General features: G+C 38.3%; 1 protein-coding gene across 9 annotated transcripts in view; it reads right to left on the reverse strand.

The window, feature by feature from the left end:
• LOC145293177 (interferon-induced GTP-binding protein Mx1-like) overlaps positions 1-21825 on the reverse strand; it is a 200974-nt gene that overhangs the window by 150766 nt on the left and 28383 nt on the right. For 5 of the 9 annotated variants that reach the window (XR_013869679.1, XM_080139646.1, XM_080139647.1 and 2 more), the window contains exon 2: positions 9998-10112. The exons of the other annotated variants lie outside the window; for them this stretch is intronic. Coding sequence is in view for 2 of the 5 variants with exons in the window: in XM_080139646.1 (XP_079995772.1) it covers positions 9998-10112 (115 nt within the window). In the remaining 3 variants the exon portion in view is untranslated. The remainder of the gene's footprint in view (positions 1-9997; positions 10113-21825) is intronic. 9 annotated transcript variants of the gene reach the window in all.

Raw genomic sequence — 21825 nt, forward strand, 5'->3', positions numbered from 1 at the left:
TTGGGTAGATAAAAAGAAAATCTGAGTAGACTCTTGAAATTTTAGTATGTTATTGCTTTACATCTTATGAGATGGCTGACCAATTTTTATAATTTCAGGTTCAAATGAGCAACTATCGCAGGAATTGGAATACACCTAATTATTACAACTGGTAAATTTTAAAAATGCAATCTGGACGTTAGGACACTTTAGAAAAACAAAATGCAATAAAATTCTGTTTTAAACTTGGAAAAATGCCACAGAAATGTATGGAATGCTTCAGACTGCTTTTGGACTATCTTGCATGAATCGGGCATCAGTTTTTGAGTGGCATAAGAGATAAGAAAGGCAAGGAGTCTTTGAGGGATGATGAGAGGTGTGGGAGAAGTAAGGAATCAGAGTTGATTGGCCAAATAAAGAATTTCATGGATAAGGACTGTTGTGTATCTATAGAGATAATAAATGCACAGTTTGATGTCAGTGTAGGAACTGTGCACACAATTATTAGTGAAGAACTGAAGATGCGGAAAAAATTTGTGCAAAGTTTGTCCCAAGGATGCTCAAAGAAGATCAGAAAGAAAGACATTGTCATGATCAAAATGGGCATCGAGATAGGTTCATGAGTAGTAGTTGATGGGAAAAAATCAGAAGCTCACAGTATTAATGCTGGAGTCACTCAGCGGTCCACCCTGGGCCCAACTCTTTTCCTGATCTACATTAATGATCTTCCAAATCACATCCTTACATCATTCGTAGACATTTATGCTGATGACACTACTATCTATGGTAGCACATCTATGACTGTAAATGACCAAGTTCTCTCTGATTCTCTCTCCTCTGATCTTGAGCACGTGGTACAATGGGGAAAGGAGTGGCTGGTTACTTTTAATGCATCTAAAACCAAGTTTTTATCTTTACATAATCAACGCTCTGATACCGATCTGGCATCAATTGAAATGAATGGCTCTCGTCTTGAGGAGGCCTCATGTTTTGACAAGCTTCTGGGCTTGACCTTTACTCCTGATCTGAAATGGAACACATACCTCAAATCTGTTGCTAAGGCCGCTGGAAAAATGATGGGATCTTTCTATTAATCACATAGATATCTCACTGCTGATGCAATTCTCTATCTATATAAGGGCCAGGTACATCCAAGGATGGAGTATTGTTGCCACATCTGGGCAGGAGCTGCTAGAAAGGACTTGTCCTGTCTTGATAGAGTTCAAAATAGACTTCGTAGTCTCATAGATGTCCTTTTCTCTTCCCTGCAACTTCTTTCTCACAGAAGAGATGTTGCGAGTTTGTCTCTGCTTTATCATTATTTTCATGGTAAGTGCTCGACTGAGCTTCAATCTATGGTCCCCCCTCGCCAAACTTTCACAAGAAACATTCGTCTAGCTGAAAACACTATCAATAATTCCCCCCACTCTTTATCTGTGCCTAAACCTAAACGTAGATTTCATGAACAAAGCTTCTTTCTTAGAACTGCACGCCTGTGGAACTGTCTTCCGTTTTCCTGTTTTCCAGCTAACTACAATCTGATTGTCTTCAAGTCCAACATAAACAAGTTCTTCATGAGCTGTTCCACTTAACTTAAAAAAAATTTCCATTACTAACGATTACTATATTGTCCAATTGACTACTGTACACTCTTAACCCTTATCCTCGAGTGGTCTTTGGGCCTTGATAAGTGGTGATGCCTATGTAAACAAAAAAAAACAAAAAAGAAAAAAAAAAAAGACAGTTCCTCATCCTCTCTATAGTCTACACCTTCTCCATGTGACTTTTGGTTATTCTCTAAGATCAAGTAAAACCCTAGAGGCTGTTGTTATGGGCCAATTGAGGAGATGAAAGAGGCTATGATGAGAGTCGTTGACATGCTCACACAAGAGGACTTCCCTGGGGCCTTCAAGAAGTTGTTGAAACGGTACATTGCAGCCTGAGATTACTTCAAATGAGACTAGAGTTTCATGTGTGTACTATCAATAAAAGTGCCCATACGAAAATGTCTGGAAACTTATTGAAGGCAAATCATAAATCTTAGAATTTAGATGGGGATCAGTTTTGCATGTAAATTTTATTTAAAATTAGCATCCACTTTAGGACAGATAATTACATGAACTTCTGAATCGGTACTGCTAGATGAGTCTAAATAGAGGCAAAGGTTGCTTATTCCTTAACTGCAGCTCCTCTTTTGAATTGACACTGATGAGTCTAGAGGGAAGCAAGGTTGTTTAATCACTAACCATACATCCTCTTTCTGAACCGGCATAGCTTGATGAGTCTGTAGTGAAGCATTGATTGCTTAATACCTCATCGCACTTCCTGTTTCTAGGTAGCAATAATAATGTAGTATCTGTCCTCTGATTATGAGACCATATACCCAGGGATTACCATCAGCATTTTTTTTTGGGGGGGGGGTATTATAGTGTCCATTTTGTTGTCAGGAGACAATCCTTCCAGGCATTATTTCCTCCTTTTTTTTTTTTTTTTTTTTTTAAAGTAGTGTTAATGTAGTGTCTGTTCAGTGGTTATGAGACCATAAACCCAGGGATTACTATCAGTTTTTTTTTTGTTGGGTAGTGTAGTGTTCATTTTCTTGCCATGAAACGATCATCCCAGACATTACCTCCTTTATTTTTTTGAAGTAGTAATAAGGTTGTATCTGTTCTTTGGTCATGAGGTCATCATTTTAGGAACCCCATCCTCCTACGTAGACCCCTACTACCATGTCTCCTTCTCCAACATCAGGGGTCTACGTTCTAACCTTCCAGAGGTTGAAACTCAATTACAGGAGACGAAACCTGACATATTCTTTCTAAGCGAAACTGGAATAGGGCCGACCACCTCCCTAGATGAGTTCATAATTAAAGGATACTCTAACCTAACATCTAAATCTGACCCTCAAGATTGCCACGGGCATGGAATATGTGCCTACATTAAAGATGGCTTCCCATGTGGCAGGGATATCTCCAGAGAAAACCCTAATCTACCTTATATGTGCTTCCGGGTTGCACTTGCTTACACCACCACATTTATATTTGCCCTCTATCGCCCTCACAACAGTGGAGTTACTGTCTTTAAGAGTATATCAGAAAAAATTGACCACATCCTGTCTGCTCATCCCTCGGCTAACATTCACATTTGCGGTGACTTCAATGTCCATAATGTGGACGTTCTATCTCCTTTGGGATCCTCCGACCACTGTGTCGTATCAATTAAGATAAAAATGAAATATAATAAATCTACAGACATACCTCTCCACCTTACTGTATACCGATACTCTATGGCGAACTGGGATAGCTTCCGTACATTCATATCTGATCTTCCTCTACATTCCATGTTTAAAAAGGATGTGTCCTCTATAGTATCAGATCTGATCGAATGGTTACTTGTAGGCATAGGCCAATTCATACCATCCAAAAAATTCCAACAAAAACCTAACAGCCAGCCATGGTTCTCCCCAGAATGTGCTGCTGCCATCGCACACAGAAATCACTTTTTCCATAGCTACCAACGTAATAGATGCACTGAATCTAAAGCTGCTTTCAGAACTGCCAGTAACCATTGTAAAAGAGTAATAAAAAATGCAAGAGAACTATATGCGCAATCCGTTAAGTCCAAAGTAGCTGAGCAGCGGCTTGGTTCCCACCAGTTTTGGCAAATAGCAAATAGGATCTTGAACAGAAACATGCACTCTATCCCAACCATTATCAATGGACCAGAGGTCATCTCGACAGCATCCGACAAGGCCAAACTATTTGCCAAAAACTTTGCGGCAAATTCTACCCTGTGTGACGAAGGCCATCAACTCCCATATTCCCTCCTATAACAGACAACACACTATGCAACATACAAATATCTGTGCGTGTGGTCGCTAAGCTAATCAAGAACCTTGATTCCAGTAAAACAACTGGCCCTGATATAGTGCTGCAAAAGCTTCAACCAGAACTTGCCCCCATACTTACAAAACTGTTTAAGCGTTGCCTTAAGGAGAAGTGCTTTCCAACACCCTGGAAAACCTCATCAGTATGCCCTGTATTTAAGAATTCAGGTGATAAGTACTCCCCCTCTCAGTACAGACCAATAAGTCTCCTGTGTGTCATGAGTAAATTGTTGGAATCCACAATAAATAGAGAAGTAGTCAACCACCTCAGCAGAAATAACTTTCTTAGCGACACGCAATATGGTTTCCGTTCTGCTAGATCTACAGCAGATGTGCTAACGGTTATATCTCATAGGATTAGCGAATCTCTCAAAAAAAGGCTTCATTTCTAGGGCAATTGCTCTCGACATATCAAAGGCCTTCGATAAGGTTTGGCATAAAAGCCTACTACACAAGATTTCCAGCTACGGTATAACTGGAAATGTTTTCTCTATCATTAAATCATTTCTATCTGATAGGCTCATAAGAGTAGTGGTTGATGGGCAGAAATCAGAGGCCCACAGTATTAATGCTGGAGTACCTCAGGGGTCCATACTGGGCCCAACTCTCTTCCTGATCTACATCAATGATCTCCCTAAACACATACTTAAATCTTTCGTTGACATCTATGCTGATGACACGACCATCTATGGCAACACATCAAAGGCCGTAAATGATGATGTTCTCTCTGATTCTCTCTCCTCTGATCTTGAGCGCGTGGTACAGTGGGGAAAGAGGTGGCTGGTTACCTTTAATGCATCTAAGACCAAGCTCCTATCTCTACATCATAAACGCTCTGATCCCCATCTGCCATCAACTGAAATGGATGGCTCTCATCTAAGGGAGGCCCCAGGATTTGATAAGCTCCTGGGTTTGACCTTTACACCTGATCTTAAATGGAACACATACATCAAGTCTGTGGCCAAGGTCACTGGGAAAATGGTGGGATCCTTCTACCGCTCCAGAAGATATCTCACTAATGATGCAATTCTCTATCTATATAAGAGCCAAGTACGTCCAAAGATGGAGTACTGCTGCCACATCTGGGCGGGGACTGCAAAAAACAGCCTATCCTGCCTTGACGGAGTACAAAATAGACTCCGTGGCTTGGTGGGGGATGCCCTTTTCTCTACCCTGCAACCTCTTTCCCACAGAAGAAACGTAGCGAGCCTGTCATTGTTCTATCGTTATTTCCATGGCAGGTGCTCGTCTGAGCTCCATTCTCTGGTCCCCCCTCGCCAATCTTTCTAAAAAAACACCCGACTAGCTGAAACCACCGTCAATAATTTTCCCCACTCCCTATCTGTGCCTAAATCAAAACGTACATACCATGAAGAAAGCTTCTTTCTTAGAACTGCACACCTGTGGAACTCTGTTCCGCTTGCCTGTTTCCCTCCCGACTTCAACCTGGATGTCTTCAAGTCCAACACGAACAAGTTCCTGATCAACCGCCCCCCCCTAAGTAATGACACCTTACCAATTCTCCAATACTATTGCTACACTATCCCTTTGATTACTGTACACACAATAACCCTTATCCCTGAGTGGCCATTGGGCCTTGATAAGAGGTGAACTCCATGTAAAAAAAAAAAAAAAAAAAAAAAAAGGATTGCCATCACCTTTTTTGGGTGTGGGGGGAGGTATTTTATTGTATCAAGTTTAAACTCCCAAGTATTATCTCCTCCTTTTTTGGTTGTAGTGATAATGTAGTGTCCGTTCTGTGGCCATGTGACCATCCTCCCAGGGATTATCTTTTTTTTAGGAGTGGGGATACTGTAATGCCCATTTTGTTTTTTGATCATCCTACCAGGCATTATCTTTTCTTTTTTTTGTAGTAGTGATAATATATAACCTGTTCTGTGTTTATGAGACCATGGATTACTAACATCTTCATTATTTTTTGGAGAGGTGAGTTATGTAGTGTCTGTTTTTTTGTATTTATCCCTTCCATTATTTTTGAAAGTAGTGATAGCATAGTATCTATGGTCATGATTAGGGCTGTGACAACAGAATATTCTTTTCATTGTTTTGACTCTCGAGTATATATCAGTTAATATTTTATGTTTTTATATAGAGTGATGTGGTTCTTGGTTGATTAACTGAGTCTAACTGTGTCGAATATATACTTGAGAGTCAAAACAATGGAAAGAATATGCTGTTGTCACAGTCCTAGTCATGATACAATACCCCCCATGGAGATTATTATCACCTTATTGAGGGAAGGGGGGTAGTGTCCATTTTGTTGTCATGAGACTATCTTCCCAGGCATCATCTACTTTTTGTGGTAGTAACGATAATATAATATCTATTCTGTGGTCATGAGACCATTGTGAAAGCAGGTGGAGGAAACGGAATTATCTGGAATCAGAAATGTCATTGTTTTGTTCTATTTGGTGTTGCCCAACAGCAATAAATATGAGATTACAGTATTACATTTAAAAGGGGATTGCTCCAGTATCTGAAATACATTTTTTCAGCCCAGTAAAACAAGAGAGAGGAATGAGTTAGGTTAAAGATAAAAAGAAGGCAACAGAGATGGACGGTAAAAGGAAGAGAGAGAAAGAGAGAAAGATACACTGAAAAGAGAGGGAGAAAGAAATTTTAATATAAAGATGTTACACACATAATTTCACTTCTGTTCAATTTTATATGGCCACAAGGAATGCCGAGTAGTCCTGTGAACAATTTAATATATTTAGTGCATAAGACTTCTGCATCTCTCTGCCTTTCTTTCTCTTTATGCATAAGTCAATATCTCTACTTATATATAAAAGACACTTTGTCTGTGTGTGTGTGTGTGTGTAGGAGGGGTGAGACTTGGAAACAGCTGGGACGAGTTTTTAAAAATTTCACACAAATGTACTTATGTGTCTGGCAGTGTTCTTAGATAGGTTTTGTATGGGAATGCTTCCAATAAATATCAAAAATCGATAATCGAAAAAATCTGATTAAAGGGAAAGTCAAAAGTTGACCAAAGTTAACACTCTAATACAGCCTAAAATCACAAGTGCATTTTAGAAGTTTTATCACTGTATGAGTAGAAGAGGCCAGCATATAAAATCAACAGTAGATTCTTGGATAAGATAGGGGTGGGTTTGAAATGAATACTTCTGTTTAGAGCACAATTGAACCATATTGCTTAATCGTATTATTTGGATTCATCGGACTACTGTTCTCATCTTGAGTGTGATTTTCACAACATTTCGGTCAGTGTAACCTCTGACCTTCTTCAGGTGTATCTTGTCAAACTTGGAAATGTTTATATCAAACTCTGGAATTTGGACAGAATTTTGAGCGGAACCCTTTATTTACTTCACGGGAGTAGCGTGCTCTTGTTCCATCAGCCATGACTGGATAGAGGCCCTAAGTAATTTGCAATTGTATTTTTCAATTACTCACACTGAGGATTGAACCTTCAACCTACAGAATATTTTACAATTGATTTTCAAAGTATACTAACCACTTCACCATGGGTCCTTGTGGATTACTTAAGACCTCTATCTAGTCATGGTTGACGGAACAAGAGCATGCTACCCCTGTGAAGTAGATAAAGGGTTCCGCTTAAAATTCTGTCCAAATTCCTGAGTTTGACAGAAACATTCCAGAGTTCAACCAGATACACCTGAAAAAGGTTGAAGGTTACATCGACCAAAATGTTGTGAAAATCAAGATGACAACAGTAGTCCGATGAATCCAAATAATACGAACAATCAATTCTCATTTCAAAAATTCAGAAATGTCATATTACTTGACTTTTGCATTTTAAACTTTAATTCAAGCTATTATATAAAAATAAGTTTGCAAAATCAATTGTAGGTTCTCTACAGTGCAATGTAGACTATAATGAATTGTGGACTGTCACTGTAGGAAGCATGTGAAGCTTCCTCCCAATGCATCATAGTAGGTCCTAGGCAATCAATCGGTTTTATTGAAAAATGGGCAATTTCATCAATTACGGTGACAATAAAAATATTAAAAGTGTGGAACATTCATTGATCCTAATTCCAAGCAACGTCAGGTCTCCCTGCTAGTATATATTAAATGAAAACACCATTCAGTCTCTGTGTGCATGCTTGTCCCTAAAAAAAAGACATACTGAAGAGTCTACTTTAAATATAAAGGTATTCAAATGTACAATTTATATGTGAACACAATGGAAATAGTTGTATCTAGGTGTCTCTAGCTGCTTCTTAAAGCAATGCCTTAAATACAGTTGACACACTGAACAGCTCCCATGAAATAATCATCCTAAATTCTCTTTTCATTTTATGATTATTTTCCTAGTGAATCTAATTATCCCCCCTGGCTTATCAACCTCTTTAACGCCACCTTCTTGCTTACATGAATAGCTGCATGGCTTAGATATTTAGCTAACGACATCAAGATTGCTAAGTTTCTGAATTTTTGAGATGAGGACTGATTATTTATGTTTTGAATTCTTGAGTGTTATTTTCACAAGCTACCTCCGTGGATTACATAAAGTGTTCCGTTTGAAATTCCATCCAAATTCTTGAGTTTGACAGAAAGATTCCAGAGTTTGACAATATATATATATATATATATATAATATGTGCACAAAATATCTATATATATACATGTGCACAAAATATCTGGAAATAGTAACTCTCCCACCTCTAAAAAAACATGGTCAAATTTTCATTCGGCCAAGCAAGACGGATGCAGAAACAGTGTCTAAAACAAATGATAAGTACTAATTTTTAAAATTCATCTTAATTCCTGAAATTTATACATGCTACCTCGCTAAATTTTGTTTCTCTTGTTTTTCTCTTTGTTTTATTTATTTATATTTATTTATTATGTCTTATTTTTCTTGTTTTTGCAAACTTTCTCTAGTCCCAAGATGAAATTCGTTACCCCCCTCCCCCTCATATGCTAGCTATACTAAACCACTGAATATAATTTGTCTTATTTTCAATTATATCTGTAACTGAAATTCAGTGTCCTTAGCTATGTCACTAGGACTATTTCTGAATAGATACACAATGATTAGAGCCTGAGCTAATTGACTATCTTTAACTATGAAATCTGACATGCTATGTACTAAGTTTCTCTTATTACCGTACAAACACCCCCTGCTGGCTTGCTACATATATCCAATGGACACTTTTCCTCCAAGATCACTGCCTCTGTCTGATCTCCATGTTAAAAAAAAAAAAAATTTTTATCTCTCTCTAACAAAACTTTATTTGACACTGTAAATTTTAACAATTAATTTTACTGTATTCTGATAACTAACAATCAGCTCTACTCCCCAAGCTGCCATTAACACTCATACATTACACACGCCTTGGGGGGGGGGCTTAGCTTTCAGCCCTTAATCTTCGCATGCTGACTGATTGGAAGTCATTATCACTAAAAATCTATACATTTCTACCTCTATGGCATGCATTAGCTTATTCTTATCCATGTAAATACTTACTCGCTACAGTCTGTACTTAGATTTACGGATATCTACATTACATAGCAATAGTTGTCTCTTCTTTAACTTTGCAAGATTAAATACAAAAATTGAACCAATACTCTGTAATGCAAAATACAACTCCCTGATTTTTAAATGAAAGCTGAAGATATCTTCATTAGAAGAGGAAACATACTTAATACCTACAACCTCCATATATTCGTAACTACTGGAAATCTGCCTATATATCTATTTACTTTATTATACATACTGAATACGCCATAGCTTATAATTTACTTCCAATTATACCTGTACTGTATTGTACTTCATATAAAAAATGACGTCACTTGTATCTACATTGAAGATACATCTTAACCCTCCTGCCATCTGAAATATCCAGAGCTTGGGCATCAAAATTTTTAGTTAATTTATGGCGATTACCATAGATTTTAATGACGTTTGAAAAAGGGTCACCATTTCGGACTGTCCCCTTTTTGGGGCACCTCCGAAATTAGAGAGAGAATAAGAGTGCTGAAAAAGAAAGGTTGGGGAAAAGAAAACATTGGATTATAATTAAGTGCAATGAGACTTTAGGATTTATGATGTTTTATAAAAGTTTCCAAGATGTAGGGGTACAAAGAGGATAGTACATTTATTTTGATAAAAGTCTTTACCCAGAGAAACTGGTCAGTCGCATGTTGATGCTTCTATCGTTCCAGCATATCTGAGACAGATTTCTTCTTTGTATCTCCCTCCAAGACAGTCCTCCATTCCGATTGGCTGAAACCTCTGGTGACGTTGCGAGAAGAAAGGAAGGGAAAAGTAGAAGAGTAGGGAGAAAGATAGAAATAAGGGAAGCATACCGTAGCAGCATCATAGTAGTAATTCACTACAAATTCTTAATATCAAGCATTCTGTAACACATTATTCTAAATTCTAAAGCCATAAATATAGTTACTTCCACTGACTGAACTCTTACTCACCCCCTTCTCCAGTAACAATGAAATAACAATGTCCCTTAATCACTTTGAGGAGTATTATTTTACAGTAGATATATAACCTTTACAAACTAACCCAGTAACATTAACTATCCCAGCAGGGTCGCAGAAATATCTGGATTAGGACCCAGGCACAGGGCAAACCCTCTCAGTGCTGATGGAACATAGATCTTCCCAGGTCATCCGTCTAGGAGAAGGAAAACTCTGAAACTAAACCTAAGGGGAGGGAGGCCTCTTCAGTCTTGGATGACGGCCTTCCTAGAGCTGGTGACTCAAACAAATTACCGGTCTGCAAACCTAAACTGCTTAAGGAGTAAATAGGCTCTGTCTATCGCCTGGCTTCCATACTCCTTCTTTGCCTATTGAAATGATAAAAGAAGAATGAATAAGAATGCCTTTTGTAAAGGTTTTATCAGCTTAAAATATATACACGTGTTTGGTAAAATCAATATGGCGGAATCCTTAGTTCCGGCCAAGGGGAATAACTATGATTCATTTCCTGAAGAGTTACAGTAATTTATTATAACATTTTCCCCTTCAACAATAATTAAGTATGGAATTACAGAAGTTAAATTTAGTCTGTTCAGTACTAGGTTAAAAAGTCCTTATATTTACTTGGAAATCACCGCATTCTGGACGATCTCCGCACTGACTCACAGGGATTTTTGTTCTCAGCATCCACATCGTGGCTAGTATGGATATGTTCAGGATCAGGTAAGGGATTCTTCTCCTCCACGTCGATATTGTTTTCGTCAGGTGGCGGTTCTTTACGGGCTTCAGGACTTGCAGTATTGTTTTCATCGTGTTCGTCTTCTTGGTTTGAGGAGTTAGGGGCCAGGTCTCGCACATTGACAGTAGTTTCCGCACCAGAGGGTAGTCGTACATGACCATAGTAGGGGTTGATGTCTAATAAGGTAGCAGGGGTTACTGGAGGGTCGAGCTTACTAGACTTAGTATGGTTTCTGACATATACTGGTCCTGGTTTCGCCCAAGTGGGAACAGAAGTTCCGGAGGAAGATCTACGACTATATTTGAACATTCTCTCATGAGGAGTCGTATTGGTGGCAGTGCATAGTAACGACCTGATTGAATGGAGAGCGTTTGGTAGTATATCTTCCCAATGAGGCAGTTTCATGTTGCTAGAGTGTAAGGTCGTTTGGATGGCCTTCCATAAAGTTCCATTGAGCTTCTCAACTTGCCCGTTACCCTCAGGGTGATACCTACTTGTTTTAGAGGTGGCGATACCTTTGCCACGTAAGTAATCTTTGATTTCTCCTGCAAGGAAGTCGGCAGCCCGGTCAGTGTGTATCATATCGGGCATGCCAAAAATAGCAAATAGTTGGTTTAGACAATGGATCACGGTTTTACTAGTCATATCCTTACAGGGGAAGGCAAAGGGAAAGCGAGTATATTCATCAATCATGGTGAGTAAGTATTTGTTACCACGTACAGAAGTAGGTAAAGGGCCTTTAAAGTCGATGTTTAGTCGCTGGAAAGGTAGTATAGCCTGTATGAGTGTTCCTTTGTTACAACTGGCAAATTTAGGTTTCAAATACTGACAGGAGGGGCACGAATCTGTTATGTTTTTAATTTGTTCTAAAGAGAAAGGAAGGTTTCTTGTCCGGATGAAGTGGCTGAGTCGCGTGACTCCAGGATGGCATAGTGTAGCATGCAAGTCACGGAGGTCTTGCAAAGTGTGCGTTAATGCAGAGATGCGAGAAAACGTATCAGCAGCTGTATTTTCCATTCCTGGGCGGTAAGTAATGCTGAATTTGAATTGTGATAGTTCGATCCGCCAACGACATATCTTATCATTTTTAATTTTTGATTTTCTCTTATTATCGAACATAAAACTGACGCTCTTTTGATCTGTAATAACTTTGAAATGTCTCCTGAGTAAGAAGTGTTGCCACTTTCGAAGAGCTTCGACAATCGCAGCAGCTTCCTTTTCGACCACGTGATGTCTAATCTCGTTCGGGCTTAGTGTCCGAGAAAAGAATGCAATGGGTCTACCCTGTTGGTTCAGCGTAGCAGCAATGCAGTATTTACTGGCATCAGTTTCCACTACAAATACTTTGTCCAGGTCAACAGTTATAAGGGTGGCATTACTTAAGTCGGTCTTCAGCGTCTGAAAAGAATTTAGAATAGACGGGGGTAGTGGAAACTCCCTGTTATGGTTCAGCGGCAGTATCTTATCAGAAAAATTTCGAATGAATTTACTATAGTAAGAGAACATACCAATTATTCGTTTTTGCGACTGTAAATTTAGAGGCGGTGGCATTTCAAGGAGTGGTTTTAGCCTCAGGTAATCAGGAGTAATTTGGTTGTTCTGGATTGTGTACCCAAGAAGTGTGATAGAAGTAGTAGAAATGATGCTCTTACTTTGGTTGAGTGTGATGTTGCATTTTTTTGCTACATTATAAAACCTTTGAAGGTTGTAATCATGTTCTTGTTGATCCTTTCCGCATATCGTGACATTGTCTACATACACAAAAGTATCTGTTAATTTTTCTCTTTCTACAATGCCATCGATGCATCTTTGAAAGGCACTCACTCCGTTAGTGACTCCAAAAGGGATACAAGTAAATTGGTAAAGTTTTCCATTTACTTCGAATGCTGTGTATTTCCGATCGCCGTGACTAATTGGGATTTGATGGTAAGCAGACTTCAGGTCAAGTGTTGTAAAAACGTTGTATCGAGCTATGTCATCAATCATTTCAGTAATGTTAGGCATGGGATAGGCATCTAGTTCTGTAAATCTATTTATGGTGTCGCTGTAGTCGACCACCATTCTTTTTTTTTGATTCTCAGTAGAGGTCACTAAAACTTGGGCTCACCAAGGAGATATAGAGGGCTCTATTATGCCTTCCCTCAGCATTCTGGCAGTTTCCTCTTTAATAAAAATGTTGTCAGTGAATGAGTGACGACGAGATTTGGTGGCAATAGGGGTCGTCCGAGTAGAAAGATGAGAGAAGAGGGGAGGAGGAGAAATTTTGATACATGGAAAACTGTTACTCTTACCCATCGCTCCAATAACAAGTTCTTCCCTGGGACCGTCGAATTTCAACGTCACAGTTTTATATTGTTCTAGAAGGTCTTTTCCGACAATCATATCTGTGAACAGGTCCTTAATTACTTCCACCGTCATGGCGTGGTGGTTTTTACCATTTAGAGAGATGTCAACAACAGGTTCGCCGATGATTTTAGCATGATGATTCAGGTCCGCCAATGCTACAGTTTTCAGTTTGGGGATAACAAAAAGTTTCAGCTTTCTTGCTGTATTTTTGTTAATGAACGTCCCCACGCTGCCGGAGTCTACCATAGCATTCACTATCTGCCCATTTATTTCGCATTTGGTGTAGGTGATGTCTTTGGCACCCGTTCCTAGTCAGGAGAGATTGGGTAGGGGGGAATCCGCGTCGTACAACACAGCAGCAGGAGAGGAGGATGATCTACATACCTTAGCCCAATGGCCATTTTTTTTACATTTTCTACACTCGGCATTACGCGCAGGACACATCGCCCATGCATGCCATGTGTTCCCACAGAAGAAACAAATTCCTTTTTGTAATGTATTTCCTTTTACAGCGGCTAAGGGAGTTTCTACTGGTTGAACTACGGTAACTGTTATGCTCGGGTGGTAATCGAAGCTGGCCGTATGCTTCTCCGCTTGTTCTAGGGACCTAGCCACTGTAAATCTCTTGTAGCGTCGAGAAAGGTTTTTCAAGTAGGCGCTGACGGATAGACGAAGACGAGATGCCGCTAATAAACGCGTCCCGTATATATTGTTTTTTGTTTTCCTCGGCACTTACCGCTTGAAATTCGCAAGATTTAGCGAATACTTCCAATTGTTGCATGAACTCGTCGATGGTTTGTGTCGGTTTCTGTTTACTTGTCAGGAGTTGATGTCTGTTAAATACAATGTTTGTTGGTTTCATATAAATAGCGTCTAGCGTTTCTATGGCGCCGTTGTAATCCGTGGCGTCGCTTATAATTTCGAAAATTGTCGCCGAGACAGAATTGATCAAAGCGAAAAGATTTTGCGCATTGTTTTCGATTTGGCCGTTATTTAATGTGCGTAGATAGTATTCGAATGTTAACTTCCAATGTTTGCATATTTTTTCCGAATTCGGAGCAGTTGGTTCTGTGTTAAATCTGTCTGGCCGCAGTAATTTGTCCATTTTTTTTTTTTTTATATTTTAAGCTGATAAAATTGAAATGATAAAAGAAGAATGAATAAGAATGCCTTTCGTAAAGGTTTTATCAGCTTAAAATATATACATGTGTTTGGTAAAATCAATATGGCGGAATCCTTAGTTCCGGCCAAGGGGAATAACTATGATTCATTTCCTGAAGAGTTACAGCAATTTATTATAACACCTATTAGCCAGGAATAGAGGTCGAATCACAGAACTTCGACAGAAACTCTCAGTGATCGATCTTGTTTCCTGACTAGGGCAATGAACGCCGTTTTCCCCACTCCCGACACATCCCATCCCTTTAAACTGGGCACTTGGAAGTGTTTGAATACCATAATGCCAGTGCAAGTAGATTGGGTTGACCATTGTGTGATGGGTTGAGGGTACCAGATTGACAGTTCCTGGCTGCTGTTCCCGACTGGTAGTACAGGAACCCTAACTCTTTGGTAGCGCTTAGAGTGGCTTCTCCATCAACAGTTAAAAAATGTCGGAATGTTTGTAGTGCCATGTCGCGCATGGAAAGGGACCCTGCACTCATCCCCGGTGGGCTTTCCTGAGGCCACAATCCTAGTAGATGGAATATCAACTGATGGTCAACTTATGTTGCATGTCTGGTATTCTGCATAACCACTTGTTCAGAACCCCTTACCTAAACTGAAACTCTTTAAAAAAATGATAGTACAATCAAAAATAAAGCTTAAACCAGGACAAAACTTAAAGAAAACCAAGAGACTTGCATTTACGAACATCCGTGGGCTTAGAACTAATTTAGATGATGTTGAAGAATTTCTCCTAACAAACACCCCGGATATCTTAGCATTAAGTGAGACTAACCTACACTCCTCTATCCCCTCTAACTACTTTAACATGCCCAGATATTTCCCACTCTGCCATAAGGACTCTGACAGACATATGCACGGACTTGGAGTCTATATTCATAACACCCTCCCCTTGACTAGAGAAACAAAACTAAAATCGGACGATCAAGCCTTTATGTGCTTTAGACTTAACATGCAACATAACATTAGTTACTTTTATTTTCTCTACCCCTCTCCCTCAACCCAGGACTGTACCCTAATAAACAAAATCTCTGACAGCACTTTCCCTCGATACTAGCACACAAGTGCATGTATTTGGTGACTTCAATGTCCATCACAGCAACTGGCTTGGATTTTCTACTTACACGGACGCAGCTGGTACAACAACACATAGCTTTTCTATATCTCATTCCCTATCACAAATGGTTATGTTTCCGACCCATTTCCCAGACCAGCAAGAACAACATGCTTCACTTCTAGATCTGTTCTGACCACAGTTCCCGATGATTGTGTAACAAATGCCCACAGCCCACTCAGGAAAGCTGATCATGCAGTGATAATGGTTGAAATCGCACTAAACTCTAGAGGCAAAACCGAAGAGCCACTGCTCAAAACAACAAGATATTATGAAAAGGCTCACTGGGAAGCCATCAGGGATCTCCTCAGAGATGCCTCATGGGGAAATATATTTTCACTTCCTGCTGAACAGTGCACCAAAGAGATCACTGAATGGCTCAAAACGGCAATTGAAGCACATGTTCCCACGCGGGAATTTTATAGCAAGCCCCACTCTCCCCAATGGTTTACTTATACTTGTGCAGCTGGCATTGTGCAAAGGCAGCGTGCATACCACAGATTTAACCGACATAAGTCCAGTTCAAACAGACAGAACTATATAGAAGCCAGAAGTAAATGTAAGAAAGAAATAGCGATAGCTAAGAGAGAATTTACTGAAACTACCAAAAAACGTATCGAAGCACAGAAATTAGGAACCTGTGACTTCTGAAAAATCTACAACAGTGTAGTAAATAATGGGCAATCAACTATTCCCCCACTATCCAACAATCATGAGCTTGTTTGCTCAGCAACTGAGAAGGCTAACATGCTTGCCAGTCGGTTTGTCTCAAACTCCACACTGGACCCTGCTAACCACCCTCTCCCTGACTTTCTTTTGTGGACGGACATCACACTAGACAATCTGAAATCACCCCTTCTCAAGTGCATGCTATCATAAAAAGTCTTGACATTTCAAAAGCGTGTGGACCTGATCTCATGCTGGATGTGCTATTAAAAAAATGTTCTGCCGAAGTAGCTCCAGTTCTCTCCAAACTTTACAACAAATGCCTTAATAAATCTTGCTTTCCTGATTGCTGGAAAACTGCTTCTGTGGTACCAGTTTTCAAGAATTCTGGCGAAAGAACCGAGCCAGTAAATTACCACTCCATTAGCCTCCTCCCACTTTTTGCCAAAATATTTGAGTCCATAATTAACCAGGCTCTGGTCCCTCACCTTACAGATACTAAACTTCTGACTGACCAACAATATGGATTTAGGCAGGCCTGTTCCACAGCAGACATCCTAACTGTAATCTCTGAATGTATATACCATTCACTGGACAAAGCAGGGGAGGGTAGAGCGGTAGCTCTAGATATATCTAAGGCTTTTAACAGGCAGCTAAATCCCAACCTTTCACAGTAGAGATCCCTAGTAGAGATGTAAGAGAGCCTTCTACTCTAGTAGTTTCTTCCCCAGAACCGCTAGACTTTGGAACTCCCTTCTGGGACCCTGCTTCCCCAACTGTACTAACATGCAGAAGTCCAAGTGTAACGTGAACCAACATCTTGCTACCCAACTCCCTACATAGTACCCCTGTAGCTTATGTCCCTGATAGTAGCCCCGTACATCAAAGTGGCGATGTGCCTTGTTTGGGGTGAAAATGTTATAAAAAAATATATATATACCTGAAGAAAGTCAGAGGTTATGTAGACGAAAACGTTATCAAACACATGAGGGCCATATAAAATTGAATAGAAGATAAGGACAGTAGTCTGAAGAATCTGAATAATATGAATGATTGAGGTTGCTCTTAATGTAAACTCTACTTAATATGATATTTAATATGTAACTACTTACCATAGGGGTTAGCCATTGTAGGTACTGGCTGTAGAGTCACCAACTTGTAAGGGTGTGAGTCGGGGTTCACCAATTCATAATCGGGATCTATCAATTTTTAGAACCAGGGTTGCAGGTGCAGGAATCTCTTAAAATCTAAAGTAGTAGGGTATCTGTGGGACCATTAAAGGTAAATTTAACGAGATCGCCGATTAATAGAAAGGTGTCACCAAATCACATCTTCACATACATAAAAATAAAAAATAGAAATAACTCTAGAAAATAATACCCAACAAAGAACTCAAAATCATTGTATTAATACGAAATAAGCAACATTTATTTTCATGTCAGAAATATTAGTTCAAAATGTTCCAACATCAGTGTTTTCTTGTACTCAGGGTTCACTATGAAGGATTAGCTAAATGAGGATTTTGTGAGAATAGGATGGTGTCTAAAATTATTGATTTTTTTTGTGTTCAGAGTGTCACACGTGGCTTGAAATAAATGTGATTATTTTCTGAGAGAAAAATGAACATCAATAATCATGTGAGATTACACTGTTTAAAAAGGGAGAATAAAATTCACATTCAATCTGGTAATTTCCCATGATGGCGGAGTTATTCTTACATCCAGTTTTAGGGAAACACGAGAAAAACACATTTGATTTCCACTGCAAATCTTTATATAGGGATGTCTTCGAAAGTTCCAACCTATTTATTGTTAGGGTTAGTGGTAGAATAAGTCATTTGTTTACAACTTTTCAGGAATTAAGCCTCCTGACCTGATAAGCAATAAGTAGCCATTTATATTTTTATTCAGTGTGTAAAAAACACTTTTAACAACATATTTTGAAATTAGAAAAAAAAACTTAGTTTTAGCACGTTAAAAGCATACAAGTAGATAGTGATAGCCTGATTCTTGTCCCCTGATTAAAATATGGTTCAATTTTTAGTTTCTTTTGAACTCAATACTCACCTTTAAAATGATGACTTAAAGATTTTTGAGTTTGCTGAAAGCGAATATCACATTTCAAACTGGGGCAAACAAATAGTTTTCCTAATATCTTTATTATCGAATGTAATCTCTACTTATGCAAACAAACATGGCCACAAATAAAAACAGTAGGGATTACATTGAATAATAAAGGACTTAATAGTAGAAAAAGTATTTGTTTATCCCAGTTTTAAATGTGATATTTGTTTCACAGGACCCGGAAACTTGTAAAAAGTCGTCATTTCAAAGGTGAGTGTTGAGTTGGAAGGAAGCTAAAAATTAACACAAATTTTTATCAGTAGACAAAAATCAGGCTATCACTGTCTACTTGTGCCTCATCCTAAGCTCCTGCTGATTAGAATCAATTAATATGCCGGATTGCCTATTCTTGTTGTTTTCCCTTTGTAGATTATATAATGCAAAGTGTGACAATTTCTTTGAAAAGCAGAGAGTAATGCTTATAAAAGAAGGTAATATTGATGACATTTAAATATTCATTTAAATAGCATCTTCTTTATCATAAATAAGAAAATAAAATGCAACAGCAATCAACTCAAACAGTGTTTATATATATTAAAAAATAGTTTTATTTAACACAGTAGTTTCTTTTTATTAGTGGTGTGGAGTATTAACTCTCTTTTATCTGGTAATTCGTTATGAAATTAGGGAAGTCAATATTCGTCAATATAGAATTAAAATCCATTACATTTTTTATTAGGAAAGGTCTAGAAATGTTTTAATGTAGATGGCTACATATAAATCCATATGTCTGGATAAAAAAGAAAGATTTAAAGAGAATCATTCATCGCTGTTTGCAAAAAGAGAAACCCCTTGGGAAGGTATTTATCCATTGGTGCAACTCCTAAGTGTGCGTATTTCCTGGTAATTAATTTTTACATCTCCTGATAGAGTTATGAGGACTGATTTCTCACTAAAACTGATTTGATTTTTCCTGCATGCTGTATTCATAATCAAAATTGCTCCCAGCCTGCTTCCTGTACCCATGCATGAAAAGACAAAAATTAGTCCCCATAGAATTTATATCACTTTGAGACATTCAACTTGAAGGCAAGTGGGTACTACATCATTGTGTACAGATACATGTGTCCACAAATTTATATCCTAAGGGATGCTTTGAACCCTTGGATTAATAGTCAAGTATTATGACATATATTTCTTCAAATGAGTCATATAGCTCGTTGGGTCTTGTATATTTTGTGTAGTGGATGGTGCAACCATCTGACCAGGTAATGTCAGTGATGTTCCATAAACAATCTCAGCAGGTGTAATTCGAATGTCTACTTTATTAGTAAATCTGATAATAAGGAGCACAAAAAAGAAATTCTATCCAATTATTAGGATCAGAAAATGCTTTTAAGGAAACTTTTAATTGATGCTGAAAGCGTTCAACCATGCCAAGATGGTAAGCTGTAGTATGTATGTGTTTACATCCAAGTAGGTGGGTAAGCTTAGCATAAGTTGAGAGTCAAATTGTCTACCTCTATCAATAGTTATTATTTCTGGAATGCCATATTGTGATATCCATTGTGAAATAAATTTTTTGGCAACAGTTTCAGATGAAATATTCATAATGGGGAAAGCTTCAGGCCATCTAAAAACTCTGTTAACACAGGTAAGCAGATATGTGAAGCTCTTTGAAAGAGGAAATGGATCTATGATGTCAATAGTAATGTGTTTAATACGGGCCTCTTGGATTTTTGGGAAGGAATACGACTCCATGTCTAATCGCATACATCTTTGTTGATGGCAGTCCATATGAAATGTGATGTCACCAATTTTTGTGTTGTATGAATACCTGGATGAGATAAATTATGCAATTTTTAACAAATGATTCATCCGTGTTTATGAGGCACATATGGACGTTCATGTCCAGTTGAAATATAACACCAAATGAATTCATTTAAAAAAAGGCAAAGGTACTTTTTAAATTTTAGATTAGAAGAATTTCAGAAGTTATTTTCTCATCATTCTTCTGGTCTGCAGAGATCAGATGAAGATTAATATTATTATTAGCTTGTATAGCATTAATATACATGTATGACAATGTGTCAGTAACCACATGTCTGGTGCCTTTAATATATCTAATATCAGAAGTAAACTGTGAAATGCTTCTCTAGGTGAATGCCAATCAGTCTTAACAAATAAGGCATGTGATAATGGTTTATGACCAGTAAAAATTGTGAAATTTGAGCCTTCCAATATAAATCAGAAATGCTGAACTGCAGAATAAGTGGCAAGAAGTTCTCTACCGATGGTACTGTATTTAATTTCAGCTTTTTGAAGTCTTCCAGAAAAGAAGGATAATGGTTGCCAAATGTTATTAACAAATTGTTGCAAGACATCTCTGATGCTGACATTAGATGCATTTACTAATAATGATAGAGGTGCATCTGTCTGAGGAAAAACCAACATTGTTACATTCGCTAAAGTATTCTTTAATTTTGAGAAGGAGTTTAAGTCATGTTCATTTAATGTAATTTTTTCATTTTTATTTTTTATTTTAAAAAAAAAAAAATCAATGAAAGGTTGTGTTATTTCAGCACAATGGGGTGAAAATCTTCTTTAGTAATTAACTAAGCTGTGGAATTTTTGGAGTTTATGAAAGTTGGAGCAGGATAATCAATAATAGTTTTAACTTTTTCTGGTAGGGGACTAATGCCATCCTTATCAATAATGTGGCCAAGAAAAGATAATGAAGAAATTCGAAACTCACATTTGCTGAGATTTATGATAATATTGTATACTGATAGTCTGTGAAATAACCAATTAAGATGTGGAATATGTTCATCTTCAGAAGAACTTGCCATTAATAAATCATTGATGTAAGCGTAAATGGAACACATACATCAAATCCATTGTCAAGGTCGCTGGAAAAATGGTGGGGTCCTTCTACTGCTCCAGTAGATATCTCACTCCTGACGCAATTCTCTACCTATATAAAAGCCAGGTACGGCCAATGATGGAAGTACTGTTGCCACATCTGGACAGGAGCTGCTAGAAGCAGCTTATCCTGCCTTGACAGAGTTCAAAATAGACTTCGTAGCTTAGTGAGGGATGCCCTTTTCTCTTCCCTGCAACCTCTTTCCCACAGAAGAGATGTTGCAAGCCTGTCTCTGATTTATTGTTATTTTCATGGCAAGTGCTCGTCTTAGCTCCAATCTATGGTCCCTCCTCATCAAACTTTCACGAAAAACACTCATCTAGCCAAAACCACTATCAAAAATTTACCCCACTCTTTATCTATGCCTAAACCTAAATGTAGATTCCATGAACAAAGCTTCTTTCTTAGTACTGCACACCTGTGGAACTCTCTTCCATTTGCCTGCTTTCCAGCTGACTACAATTTGATTGTCTTCAAGTC

This window comes from Euprymna scolopes, chromosome 14, assembly GCF_053919585.1.
Source record: "Euprymna scolopes isolate OS-2025 chromosome 14, ASM5391958v1, whole genome shotgun sequence".
NCBI lineage: Eukaryota > Metazoa > Mollusca > Cephalopoda > Sepiida > Sepiolidae > Euprymna > Euprymna scolopes.